The sequence below is a fragment of the Corythoichthys intestinalis genome, chromosome 20 (genome assembly GCF_030265065.1).
Source record: "Corythoichthys intestinalis isolate RoL2023-P3 chromosome 20, ASM3026506v1, whole genome shotgun sequence".
NCBI lineage: Eukaryota > Metazoa > Chordata > Actinopteri > Syngnathiformes > Syngnathidae > Corythoichthys > Corythoichthys intestinalis.
The window spans coordinates 13032231-13046334 of record NC_080414.1 but is presented as its reverse complement, the minus strand read 5'-3'; the positions used below and the strand labels follow the sequence as shown (position 1 = coordinate 13046334).

The following is a 14104-nucleotide window of genomic DNA, read 5'->3' as shown; positions in this document are numbered from 1 at the left end:
ATTTTTTGGACACAAAAAGTAGCTAATATCTTAGGGACTGTAAGACAGAAAATTTTTGTGGTTTTGAAACCTTGGTGTTTTCATTAGGGTTGGGAATCTCTGGCATGAAGCCGATTCGATATGTATCTAGATACACAGGTTACGATTCGATTAAAAAACGATAACATTTTTAAGGCCGAGCGATTCGATACGATTCGATACAGTTTAAGAACGATACGGTTCGATACAGAGTGAAAACGATACGATAGTAAACATTTGTTGTGTGTGTTCGCACAGTATTTTAAAACTATAAAAAAAGACCACATTTTTTAATAGCAAAATTAAACAACAAAATTTCATACCAATGTTATGTTTTATTTTTTTAGGATAAAAAAAAAAAAAAGGCTTACTATATGACCGTCATTTCGTTGGATGGGATTGATAATACAATAAAACTCCAGTTACAGACAACAATAAAGTGCAGTAATTTAATTACTGTATTTCCTGGTGTTTTGAACACAATAGGTAAGTAATTTGAGTGCAAACTTTCAACGTAAACATCTTACAAGCAAAAAATATTATATGCAGCAGCTCTTGAAAAAAAAAGAATTAAACCTGTTAGTGTTATCATAAATAAATAATGAATTATGCTTTACCACTGGTATAACTGGGGGAATAAAAACATGGCATTTTTTGACGGACAGGTCTATAATCATTACTTTAACCTTATACACAGCAAAGTCATTCACTTATCCCTGTGCGTCCACATTTTTTTATTCCTCATCACTGTCTATAGCTCTTTTGAAGGGCAGATTTTTCATGAGGAAGATCAACTGATCCACATGTTCATGTTTAAATAGACTGCGTTTCGTGGAAACAATATCTCCAGCAGATCGTGCTGCCCTTTCCACCATTGTAGTGGGTTATTTTTCAGGGTTAAAAACTCACGATCTCTGTACCACTTCACACTAGCTCTGTCCCATGCGAACAGATCTGGCTGCCTTTGTCACTTCAAAGTCCGACTTTTGTTTTACTGGGTGCGTTGAAAACCAATCGCTGCACGTCGCTGGCGTGGTGCGCAAACTGTCCATTGTTTTAGCATGTTGCTTCGTTGCCACTACTAGTTTCGTTTTGGGCTGTGAAGAAAACTCTACGGAGCGTGCGTTACAGTGGTTTTGTTAGCTCTCGTGTTGTTATGACACGCCCGTGACGATCGGGTAATGACGGCGACTACTAGCGGTTCAGCCGAAATGAATGGGAAGTTGAGGCAACCATGACGGCGGTCACAATCTAAGTGCGGTGTGTGGTGAATGACACAAGCGCAGCATGTGAGGTAAAAGCTAAATTATTATCATATTAAGCAATGGATTGAACTAGGCATTAGAAGCCGATTCTTGTGCTCGCGATAGCCGAATTCTATCTCTACTATCGGTTCATTGAATATTTAATGGCTAATTACTGTCGAATGGTAACTTTACTATCGATACAGCTGTATCTCTCACCGGTAGATATCCGGTCGTATCGGTTTATCGTTCTCAAGCTTAGTTTTCATACCACGCTATACCTTAAAACAGGTAATCGGCACATGTATATCAAGGACCACTAATGAAGAAACACTAAAAGAGTTCATAAAAAAATATTTGGTTTTTTTTTATCTGTGTTTTAGTTCTCTAGTATTAAATCATAATTTCAGTAACAGTAGTATTGAGTATTTTTCGAAAAAATCTTTTTCAATTTTCATATGGTGACAACAGTAGGATGAAGTTTTTCCGCGCATCGTGACAGATTGACACGAGGCCAGCGATGTGACAGCGCGACTCACATCTTATTTGTTTTTTGCTCGGCAGGCGTTCCGGTCAGCAGTCGCGTGTCGGCCAAGATTCAGCAGCTCGTCAACACGCTCAAGCAACCTCGCCGGCCACCTCTACGAGAGTTTTTCGTCGATGACTTTGACGAACTCTTGGAAGGTAAGAAGTCGGGAACTCGTAATAGTTGACGATTGAATTATTTTGATAATGAATTCATCGTTTACAGACATGATGAGATGACATGATTTTGGAATTGTAAAAATGTGTGAATGTTTCTGGAGGCAGTCAATGTTTTTAAAAAAAAAAGTTAATTTTTAATTAAAAATGCAACAAAATATTGAAGTCAGCACAAAAGTACTGCTGAATAACGTCACTTCCCGTCCAGTCCAACAGCCGGACCCCAATCAGCCACGTCCCGAGGGAGCGGAGATGCTGCTGGTGCGAGGCGACGCCTTGGGCGTGGTCACCAACTGGCCGCCTTCGCTGGAGGCTGCCCTCCAACGCTGGGGAACCATATCCCCGAAAGCCCCCTGCCTCACAAGCCTGGACACGGCTGGCAAGCCCCTTTATGTCCTCACCTACGGTAAGCGCTCGCTTCCCCCTTGTAGCCACTGCAAGCTCACTTCATGCATGCGTGTCTGTTCAGGAAAGCTTTGGTCACGCAGTATCAAACTGGCCTACAACATTCTCCACAAACTGGGTAGCAAGCAGGAGCCCATGGTGCGGCCTGGAGACAGGGTAAGTGCTACATAGCCATGTTACACATATCGTTTAGAGCACAGGTGTCAAATCGGTGGCCCGGGGTCCAGATCTGGCCCGTCTTATCATGTTGTGTGGTCCGTCAAACTGAGTCATGTACATCAAATTTATGTTGTTCTTGAAAATAGAATTAAAATAAAATTTCTTGAGTCCTGAAATTGCAGGTTATTTACAGTTTTTAGCAAGATAAATAACAGATAAATCATAATGTATACGGTTGGTTGCAGGGTTACGAACGAGTTCTGTTCCTACGCTCGCGAAGTAACCCGAATTTCTGCGCAAACCGGAATCAACCCTTTAAGTACCCCAAAATAGCTATCCAAAAAGTCCCAATAGTATTGTACGGTATTTTGTTTAATGATGGGGGATACACTGCCCTCTGGTGGCAGCGTTGGGTCTGGCTGGACTGTCGCCTTGTATGACTGATAAGCAGACTCAGACGTTTGACATGGATAAAGGATAGCTGCGCTCTGGTTTGGCCCACATAAGGCTGTAAGTTGTTTCAGCTAATATATGTTTGTGTATGCATTTGTAATTAAGTTTACAACTACTGTTTGTGGAGTTACGTGTGAGCGATTTGCTATGAGAATTGTAAATACGTTAGCATTCTTAGCATTTAAGCTAGCGGACTTTTGTTAGGTAATTTAAGCTACTAAATGTATATATTGATCAGACTAGTTGGACATTTGTACACTAATTGTTTTGTATCAAGTGTTTTATTGTTAAAATGCGGGTCGTTTTAAACTAAGTGTACATACGTGTGTTACAGCTTCACAAATTGTCAAAAGTGAAGGAAGTAAAAAGCTTCAAAAGCTCAATTGCCTTGCGGTAAAGCTGAACAACATCAAATTTAGTGAGGACAAAACATGTCACAATAATAAAGTGAAGAAAAAAATAAGATACTTTGAGGTACAATAAGGTACTAAAAAAAATGACTGGAGACAAATGACGGACGAGACTCCGACGTTGTAAAGTCCAGTACGTCGTAACCGCGGACTACCTGTAATGTAAATGAAATGTTTACTGTGTTTTCCTTCGCTTTGTTTTATTTTTTTCTAATTAAATCTTAAAATTAAAAAGAGATTTTTTTTTAGTTTTCCTTTTTTGTTTTTATCTCTAAAATAACATTTCTGTAATCCAGAAAAAAAGGACAATTTATCAAAATGAAAACAATACAAATGTCTTCCCTTCTTTAATCGAATCCCATAATTAAAAAAAAAGTTTTAGTTTATTCCACCTTTTTTTTTGTTTTTTGAATTATTATTTTTGCCCCCTTTTTTAATTAAAAATTGTAAATAAATAAGATAAAAATGAAAAATTAATAAATAGCTTAGAAGTGAAAAGTTATGTTTTGCCATGTTTTTTTTTAACAAATGAAACCAAAAACTTTAAAACAATTTTAAAAACAAAATATTTACTGTTTTTCCACTTATAAAAATATAAAATAAAATAAAAAGTTCTAAACAATTTTGTGGTTAAAAAAGTCTCTGAATGATTCATCTACGATCAAATTAATTATAATATAATAATTATAATGTAATAATAATTATTGATAAAAATTATAATTGTAGTTTCATTTGTTAATCGACTATTCAATCATGGCAGCTGTATCTTACCAAACCGTTTTGACGGGGAGGAATTGGAAATCTAGCACAGTCAATGGCAGCAACACACATTTTAACCATTAACATACCTTGGCCGACAAAATGAGTTTGACACCTCCGATTCAGCGCTATTAAAAGTAATTTCTCACCCTTCTCATTCCTGTAGGTGGCCCTAGTATTCCCCAACAATGACCCCGTGGCCTTCGTGGTGGCGTTCTACGGCTGCCTGCTAGCCGAGGTGGTCCCGGTTCCCATAGAGGTGCCTCTCAGCCGCAAGGTAATAACATGCCGTTTAAAAAAAGCCTCTCGGAAAGTGTCGCTGTGGTAACCGTTCTTCCCACTTATGTCAAATCACACATGCGCCACAGATGGACAAACAGCTCGCGCCGACGCAGCATTTAAGCTAGTCGGCGCGAGAAGTTGTTTTTTTGCGGCTATGAGAAAGAACTGAACAGTTCTAGAAAATCACATTAACGCATGCTTTTGGTCTCGTAGGACGCAGGAAGTCAGCAGATTGGATTCCTGTTGGGAAGCTGCGGCGTCACCGTGGCGCTAACCAGCGACGCCTGTCATAAGGGGCTCCCCAAGAGCGCTACGGGGGAGATCCCTCAGTTCAAAGGTTGGCCCAAGCTGCTGTGGTTCGTCACCGAATCTAAGCACCTGTCCAAGCCGCCCAGAGATTGGTTCCCTCACATCAAAGACGCAAACAATGATACGGCTTACATAGAGGTGAGCTGTAGGTTATGACAGTTGTTCCTAACATTATATGTGGGAGGCTTACCTACGCGAACTGGCTTCACCTGGAAACTTTTTCAGTATAAAACCTGCAAGGATGGCAGCGTGCTAGGCGTGACGGTGACTAGGATTGCGCTGCTCACACATTGCCAGGCCCTCACTCAGTCTTGTTGCTACACAGAGGGTAAGACACGTACGCTAACCGCACGCTAATCGCAAAAGTTTCTGAACACGTCTCTCGTCCCCAGCTGAGACCATCGTCAACGTTTTGGACTTTAAGAAGGATGTGGGCCTGTGGCACGGGATCTTGACGGTAAAGCGTTTTATTTTGAAATGGTAACCATGTTAAAAAATGAAAATGACTGCAATAAGTTTACATGTAGAACACATTCTGTATTCAAATTCGGAAGTTATTTAGCATTTCTACCCAATACAATGCATCAGGGTACACCCACTTTTTCAGCAATTCTGGTTGTGACATCACAATCAAAATTGATGATCATGTCTAGTTTTCCAGTGTTAGGCTAGCTAGTACATGTTGACAGAATGTTCACACGACAACCAGAGAATATAAAGCCTATGGATAGCAGGCTAGCAGACTAAAAAATTGGCGGTGCCAAGACATTTTAGAAAGGAAGACTAATTGGGATATAATTTCAATATTAATCCTTTTCTGTCACTTAGTTGTGTCCAAAATATGCTCTGCTATCAATTTAAGGTCGCTTTTTGTCGTATTTCATAGCACCTTTGACGTTGTTTCAAAGATGCTAAGAAATGGTGACCATGTTAATAAATTAAAATGACTGCACCAATGTCACACTGTCATTTATCAACTCAGTTATTCCATCCAAAAGCATTCATCACTCTATTTGTAATTCTGGTTGTGATGTCACAACCAGAATTGATGATTCAGTGCTGCACTAGCTAGCACATGTTGACAGAAAGACAGAACAGTCATACTGCAGCAACAGAATCGAAGTATGAGTATGAGTAGTAGTGCTGCAACAATTAATCGATTAACCTGAGTAATTTGATACGAAAAAAGCTTCGAATCAAATTTTGCCGCTTCAAGAATTCCTTTAATTAGAGTGGCATTGTAATGGTTGATTTAGAAAGTGTTTTCATGTAGTTTCATTGATGCCCTCTAGTGGCAACAGTGAATATAACATAACTCATCTAACATGGCTGGATCCAGGTGCTCCCTGTTAAGACCAACATAAGGTTGCAAGTTTTTGTTTGCGCTAATATGATTGTTTATGCATTAAGTCTTTAGTTTAGAAGTAAATTTAGCAATTTTTGAGGGAATATGTGTTTGAACGATATGTTAAGAGCATTGTAAAAAGACCAACATAAGGTTGTAAGTTTTAGTTTGAGCTAATATGATTGTTTATGCATTTGTAATTTAGTTTAGAAGTAAATTTAGCAATTTTTGAGGGAATATGTGTTTAAATGATATGTAGCATTTTAACTAGCAGTCTTTTACTATTTAGCCAATTGTTCTTTTGTTGTACTTCGATCCTTATTCATTATTTTTTCATACCGTTTGAAGCTAAGTTCAGGTATTTTAATTTATTTTAATTAATAATATTAATATTATTAATATTAGGTGCAGTTATGCATAGTTTGAGAAAACACTCGAGCTTTGCTAAGTGCAATCTTGGCAAGCCTTTGTTTTACATCTCCTGAAATTTATTCTGCTACACATTAAATGTTCCTAATCCGAATACTCGATTATTCAAACTAACCATTCAATAGATTAATTGATTACTTAATAATCGAAAGCTGCAGCCCTAATAGATAGCATGCTAGCAGAATTGATTTTGTGGGGCCTGGCTCAATGGTAGAGGTCGTGGGTTTGATTCCCTCTTCTGGTGACCTCGTATAAGTATCTTTGAGCACGATACTGCAGCCCATATTGCTCTTGATACTTCGTCATCAGTGCGTAAATGAAAATATACAGTAGTGTCACAGAACATTGAGTATCTTAAAGGTGGAACTGCGCTATACAAGTGTAACTCTATTCAGCATTTACCAAAAATATGGTTTTCTATCATTTTAAAGTCACTTGCTATAGCATTTCATAGCACCTTAATCTGTGAAAGTGACTGTAAATACACCGGTGTGCGCAGAGTGTGATGAACATGATGCACGTGATCAGCGTGCCATACTCGTTGATGAAGGTCAACCCGCTCTCGTGGATCCAAAAAGTCTGCCAGTACAAAGGTAAGGTTGAGAATGTACTTCATTTCATGTCCGTCAATTAATTAAATGCTGATGTCCGTCCCGCCTGCAGCCAAGGTGTCTTGTGTAAAGTCCAGAGACATGCACTGGGCTCTGGTGGCCCACAAGGACCAGAAGGACATCAATTTGAGCTCCCTGAGAATGCTGCTGGTGGCTGACGGGTCCAACCCTTGTAAGACAAAATTTCCCTTTAAATTGACCCCAAAAAATGAAGAATTTAATGAAAATGTGACTAAAAAACTGAGACGCTAAAGGTTTTTAAAATAAACTTTAAATATAATTTTTAAATAATGAGTCTAATGTGGAGACATTTGAGTCATTTTTAAATAACAAAAGTCTGCCTCGTCTGTAAAAATGAGACGTCTCGGTCCATAAATAGCTTGTCGCTTTTCATGTTTTATCCCATTATAACATAATAACTCAGCATAATTTATTCCTCATTTTAATTAAAACCACTTCTCAGCGTAATTGATCTCATTGAGTCTTTCCAAGTGTGACGATCAAACCTTTTAGTCTAGTTTTGCCTTTGTAAGAACTCTCAAGTTTTCCAACCAGATTTGCCTTGTTGTCAGGGTCCATCTCGTCATGCGACGCCTTCCTCAACGTCTTTCAGACCAAAGGCCTGCGAGCGGAGGTCATCTGTCCTTGTGCCAGCTCGCCCGAGGCTTTGACGGTCGCCATCAGGAGGTACGTTGATGAGTTATTACAGAAATGTGCGGATTTCTTATGTTATTGCAACAATCTTTGTTTCCAGGCCGGTGGAGGACAGCAGTCAACCACCGGGTCGCGGCGTGCTATCCATGCAGGGTCTCAGCTACGGGGTGGTACGCGTGGACACGGAGGAACGTTTGTCTGTCTTAACCGTGCAGGATGTCGGCACGGTAGCGCCAGGAGGTCTGTGTTTGTTGTGCCCGCGAATGTATAGGTAGTTTTCGCTCAACACTAGAAGCCATTTTGTGACTCGTCCAGGCCTGGTGTGTGTGGTGAAGCCCGAAGGCGTCCCTCAGTTGTGTCAGACGGATGAAATCGGCGAGTTGTGCGTGTGCGCCGTCGCTACCGGCACGTCCTACTACGGACTCACCGGCATGACCAAGAACACCTTTGAGGTGAGTCTCTGGTCGACTATGGGAATTGAGGAGTAACGAGTAACATTGTGAGTCACTGCTTAAGATGTTTGATTTTTTATTTTTTAAACAATGGTATTTTTTTTCTCTGCACAAAGTTATATACTGGTAGTCCTCGGGTCACGACGGTCTCGACTTTGGTGATTTTGACTTCACGACAGCGGAGTCTCCAGTAGTTTTTTTTTTTTTTTTTTTTTTTTTTTTTTTTTTTTTTTTTTTTTTTTTTGAGTCGCGTAAACAATATCTTATTGTACCTCATAGTATCTTATTTTTTCCTTTACTTTATTAATATGACATGTTCTGTCCTCACTCAACATGAAGTTGTTCAGCTTGACAGACAGCAAAAAAGGCAATTGTGCTTTTTAAAGCTTTATACTACCTTCACTTTTGACAATAGAGCTGGGAATGTTTGGGCACCTAACGATTCGATCACGATTACGATTCAGAGGCTCCGATTTGATTATAAAACGATTATTGATGCACCCCCCTCCTTTTTTTTGTTTTTGTTTTTTTTTCAAATGTTTTGTACATTAGTTCCAAAATTGTTCAAAAATCCTCTCAGGCTAAACCAAACTACTATTTCAGTATCAAGTTAACATATAACAGTAAGCAAATATACAAAAATAACAGTAAATAAAATACTCCAGTCCCCATTCTGTATCAGCAGCTTTAAACTACATTCAATTAATTTATTGTTGTGAATCAACCGTTATAGTTGTTAAAATTTCCCTTCTGTCTCCTTTTGACATGTCAAAGTTTTAAAACTGTTTCATCATTTAAAGATAGATTCAAGACAAGATTTTGCCGAATGTATTTACAATTCTCATGGCAAATTGCTCACACATAATTCCACAAACTGTAACTCTAAACAAATGAATACAAAAACATTTATTAGCTGAAACAACTTACAGCCTTATGTGGAAACCAAACCAGAGCGCTGATGTCCTTTATCCATGTCATACGAGTCTGCTTCTCAGTCATACAAGGCAACAGTCCAACCAGACACAACGCTGCCACATGTTGGCGATATACCCTCCATTATTAAACAAAATACAATAGTTTTGGACTTTTTGGATAGTTATTTTGAGATTTAGGGGTACTTAAAGGGTTAATTCCAACTTACTCTGAAATTTGGCTTCAGTCGCCAGCGCAGGAACGGAACTCGGTCATAACCCAGGGACTACCTGTGTAACAAACAGAGGTCTGAGCCAATATTCATAGAACCAAAAAGTTCATTGACTGCTCAATTTTATGTAAAACTGTAGAATCGAAAAACATGCAATAAAATTGACTGCACTGTAAACAGAAGTTTAACAAGCTAAAGAAAACAAAAAAAAAATTAGCTTCATTGTAGATTACAAGCAACTATCAGGTGCATACCGCCACCTACTGTACAAGAGTGTGCAGTACACATCTGAGGTGGAATGTAACGTACCTCGTTACATTCTACCACTGCATGTTGGTTAAAAATCCTTCACTTTCAGGTGTATCCAGTGAGCGGTAGCGGCGGACTGGTGAGCGAGTACGCCTTTGTGCGGACGGGCTTGTTGGGCTTCATCGGACCCGGTGGTCTGGTCTTCATCACGGGGAAGATGGACGGACTCATCATGGTCAGCGGGCGGCGGCACAACGCCGATGACATTGTGGCTACAGCCTTGGCAGTCGAGCCGATGAAGTTCGTCTACAGGGGAAGGTGAGCTACTAAAGCCTATTGATTTGAAATATTTGATTATTTCACTTAACATAAATGCTGCAGTATAGCACGCAATGGACTATAAGTCGCACCCACCAAATTTTATCACATGTAAGGAAAAAACCTTTAAGACATTAATTCATGAATAAGATATTTTTACTATATACTGTAAGTGGCACCACCACTAAGATTTTCTCAAATTTAAATTTAAACTATTCCGCCCACAGATACCGTATTTTTTGGACTATGCTGTAAGTCACACCACCCAAATATCATCGAATTAAAAAAAAAAACACACGTACAGAATAAACCTTTCCGTCCATAAATATACATAATGTTTTGGACTACCTGTATAAGTCGCACTTGTGTATAAGTCGCTCTAGCTAATAAATGCACAGCAAAGGAAAAAAAGCGTATATAAGTATAAGTTGAGACTGGAAAATGTGAGTGCAGTGATCCCTCGCTACTTCGCGCTTCAAACATCACGCCCTCAGTCCATCGCAGATTTTTTTTCCAATTAAAAAAAAAAAAATTACAGTATTTTATACAGATGTCCCGATCTGATCACGTACAGCCTCTGACTCTCCCACCTGCTGCTTTTCTTGCAGCTTGTTAAAGTTGAGTAAAGTTGAGTAAACGATGAGTGACAAGGGTGCTACTTTGATCTTGCCAGAGAAGCTTGGGAGCGCTACCATTCAAAAGCGCGGAGTCGTTTAGCTTGTTAAACACTAGCGGGTGTGTGTTGTGCTGTTCTAAGCAGCGTGAGTGGATTTGGAGAGAGCATTAACAGAAAGTGGGATTAGACATATGGCAAAATGGCTTTTGGCATATGGCAGTTTTTTGACATATGGCAAATTAGCTTTTGGCATATGGCAGGTTTTTTTTTTGCATATGGTAAAATGGCTTTTTGCATATGGTAGTATTTTGTGACATATGGAAAAATGGCTTTTGGCATATGGCAGTTTTTTGGGGCATATGGCAGAATGGCTTTTGGCATATGGCAGTTTTTGTTTGGCATATGACAAAATGGCTTTTGTCAAAAGGCAGTTTTTTTTACATATGGCTTTTGGCATATGGCAGTTTTTTGACATATGGCAAAATGATTTTTGGCATGTGGCAGTTTTTTAGCATATGGCAGTTTTTTTTTACATATGGCTTTTGGCATATGGCAAAATGGCTTTTGGCAAATGGCAGTTTTTTTTCACATATGGGTTTTGGCATATGGCAAAATGGATTTTGGCAAATGGCAGTTGTTTTAGCACGTGCCAGTTGTTTTGACATATGGCAAAATGGCTTTTGTCCATTGGCAGTTCTTTTTAATATGGTAGTTTTGGTATATAGCAGGGTTTTTTTGGTTTTTTTTTTAATACGGCAGTTGTATAATTATACTTTGGGGGGCGGGGGCAGTCTTATTTGTATCTCTTTCCAATGCTGAATCTGAATAAATACATTAAACACACCCCAATTTTTTTTCTTTTTAAATTGTAAATAAGCTCCGCTTCTACTTCGGGCATGTCGATTATGGCGGGGAGGTGCCTCATTAACCGCGAAAAACAAGGGATCACTGTGTATTGTTTGGTCTATTTGACATTTTTATTTAGACGGCCATTTTGCCCAACACTCCATTTAAAAGTCACATTGAACACGACGCAATTCGCTCTTGACAAGCAGCCAAACGCTGATGAATGACAATAAATCTAATAAATTCCAAGAATGGAGCACTAATGAAAGAGGTTTAACGACATAATTTCATCTCTTGCTGAAAAGGTGGACCTCGAATCCGAACTTAGTGTTTATATGATTTCAGGATAGCCGTGTTCTCCGTCACAGTCCTGAGGGACGAGAGGATTGTGGTGGTGGCTGAGCAACGGCCCGACTCCACGGAGGAGGACAGCTTCCAGTGGATGAGTCGGGTTCTGCAGGTAAACACCCGCATCACACTTTAAAGTACACAACGACCGGTCCCAATTCTCAAAACGTGGTCCGTGGCAGGCCATCGACAGCATCCACGGCGTGGGCGTGTTCTGCTTAGCCCTGGTTCCGGCTAACACGCTCCCCAAGACCCCCTTGGGCGGCATCCACTTGTCTGAAATCAAACAGTTATACCTGGAAGGGGGGCTGCACCCCTGCAATGTCCTCATGTGCCCCCACACTTGTGTCACCAACCTGCCCAAACCTCGCCAGAAGCAACCAGGTGAGCCCCACGATCGCAGATTGCGCGTGGCGTAGTACACTCGACGGTTCAACTGCGTTCGTGTGTGGCAGAGATCGGCCCCGCCTCCGTGATGGTGGGAAATTTGGTGTCGGGGAAAAGGATCGCTCAGGCTAGCGGGCGAGATTTGGGACAGACTGACGACAACGACCAGGTGAGAACCATCAAGTTGATCTGAATTTTATTTCGCTGAGGATTTGTCTCCTTGTAGTTCCTGTTCCTGTCAGAGGTTTTGCAATGGCGAGCTCAGACCACGCCGGATCACGTTCTCTACACGCTGCTCAGCTCACGGGTAAGAATACGGTTGTCATACTTCATGAAACAACCAAAAATGAGTTGATTGGTTGTGTTAGAGAGTATTTAATGTCTTTTGTACAGACTTGGGCCTTGTAGTCTCAAATTTTATAAAGCCAATTTTTGGAATTATTTTCTCATAGGCTGCCTTTCAAAGCGAATGATCACTGCCAGCACTCCCAGTCAATGGCAGTTAATGAGTTGTTCAGGAATAAGACAAGCTGCTCTTCCCTCTTTACCCAATAGGGGGCAGTCTCCAGCTCCCTCACTTGTCTGCAACTTCACAAGCGTGCAGAACGTGTAGCAGCCTTACTAATGGAACGAGGAGGTCTCCAGGAAGGAGACCACGTGGCTCTGGTCTACCCACCAGGTCTGCGTCACCCCTTGGATGCAGTTCTGTTCCTTCAGCAAAACTCTGAACACCCCTTCCCCCTTAGGTATCGACCTAATTGCCGCCTTCTACGGCTCGTTATACGCCGGCTGCGTGCCCATCACGGTGCGACCGCCGCACCCGCAGAACATCTCCACAACACTGCCCACCGTCAAGATGATCGTGGAGGTGCGACTGGATTAACTTCTTCCCATCGTAGAGCAGTTCTGACCTGTCCCTGCTCTCTGCCCAGGTCAGCCACTCGGCCTGCGTGATGACCACGGCAGTCATTTGCAAGCTTCTGCGCTCCAAAGAGGCCACGGCCACCGTGGACATCAGAAACTGGCCCCCTGTCCTCGACACTGGTAACACAAACCCCGTAGATTTTGCACTATATAGCACGCAACTACAGGGTGACCCAAAAAAAAGTTTACACTCAGTTGACTGCTTGTTTAAAAGCCATTGAAACATATCTAAATAGGTTGTCATGCTTAAGTGATTCATTAAGGTCACTCAATGCAGCTGGTAATCTCTCGTCTCTACAATTCCTGTGCTTCTGCTGAAAATGAAGAAAACTTTAGCTGTACCTGAATTGCTGCGTGCCGGTCTGACACCTACTGAGATTGCAGCAAATCTGAGAATATCCAGATGTGCAGTCTACAAAGTTAAAAAGAAGCTGAAAGATACTGGAACAGCCTCACGAAAACCTGGGTCTGGAAGTGCCCGATATGTGGGGACCAAAAAGTTGATTGACAAGGTGATATGTGGCCACCCAGAGTCCAGATCTCAATCCCCTGGATTATAGCATATGGGCAACTGGGGAGGACAGTGCCTGTAAGAAGTCACAAACTTCTGTGGCAGCCTTGGAGAGGTCCATTGTTAGATCTTGGGAAAAGATGACAGCATCCTACATAAAGAAGACCTGTCAAGCGTTCCGCTGGCGCCTGAAGGCTGTTGTGACACTTAAGGGAGGACACATTGAAAAATAGAGTGTACTGTACATGTTCTTTACAATAATGTATAATTTGTGATTAAATTCTAATTCTAAGATGAATAAACATGGCATTTAAGTTGTATTATGGCAGTGTAAACTTTTTTTTGGGTCACCCTGTATAAGCTGCACCCAAAATTCATACAATTTAAGAAAAAAATACACATAAAAGCCACTTCTAACTATAAGTTGCAGGTGTATTTGTGTTCATAAGTGAGTATATAACACAATTGGCTAGCATTGTGCTAGCATAGCATCTTAGTTCTAGCAGACAGTGGATGTCCATTATATTCA

The 14104-nt window shown here is 40.7% G+C and overlaps 1 protein-coding gene across 2 annotated transcripts in view; it reads left to right on the top strand.

Annotated features, from left to right (window-relative positions):
* Positions 1 to 14104, top strand: part of dip2ca (disco-interacting protein 2 homolog Ca) — a 46158-nt gene that overhangs the window by 17491 nt on the left and 14563 nt on the right. For both annotated transcript variants that reach the window (XM_057824590.1, XM_057824589.1), the window contains exons 8-27: positions 1827 to 1946; positions 2173 to 2370; positions 2434 to 2525; positions 4317 to 4427; positions 4646 to 4879; positions 4967 to 5069; positions 5134 to 5198; positions 7015 to 7108; positions 7179 to 7298; positions 7699 to 7813; positions 7881 to 8020; positions 8096 to 8232; positions 9735 to 9943; positions 11751 to 11865; positions 11936 to 12137; positions 12209 to 12309; positions 12367 to 12447; positions 12696 to 12819; positions 12887 to 13008; positions 13073 to 13184. In XM_057824590.1, the coding sequence (XP_057680573.1) occupies positions 1827 to 1946; positions 2173 to 2370; positions 2434 to 2525; positions 4317 to 4427; positions 4646 to 4879; positions 4967 to 5069; positions 5134 to 5198; positions 7015 to 7108; positions 7179 to 7298; positions 7699 to 7813; positions 7881 to 8020; positions 8096 to 8232; positions 9735 to 9943; positions 11751 to 11865; positions 11936 to 12137; positions 12209 to 12309; positions 12367 to 12447; positions 12696 to 12819; positions 12887 to 13008; positions 13073 to 13184 (2595 nt within the window). The remainder of the gene's footprint in view (positions 1 to 1826; positions 1947 to 2172; positions 2371 to 2433; positions 2526 to 4316; positions 4428 to 4645; positions 4880 to 4966; positions 5070 to 5133; positions 5199 to 7014; positions 7109 to 7178; positions 7299 to 7698; positions 7814 to 7880; positions 8021 to 8095; positions 8233 to 9734; positions 9944 to 11750; positions 11866 to 11935; positions 12138 to 12208; positions 12310 to 12366; positions 12448 to 12695; positions 12820 to 12886; positions 13009 to 13072; positions 13185 to 14104) is intronic.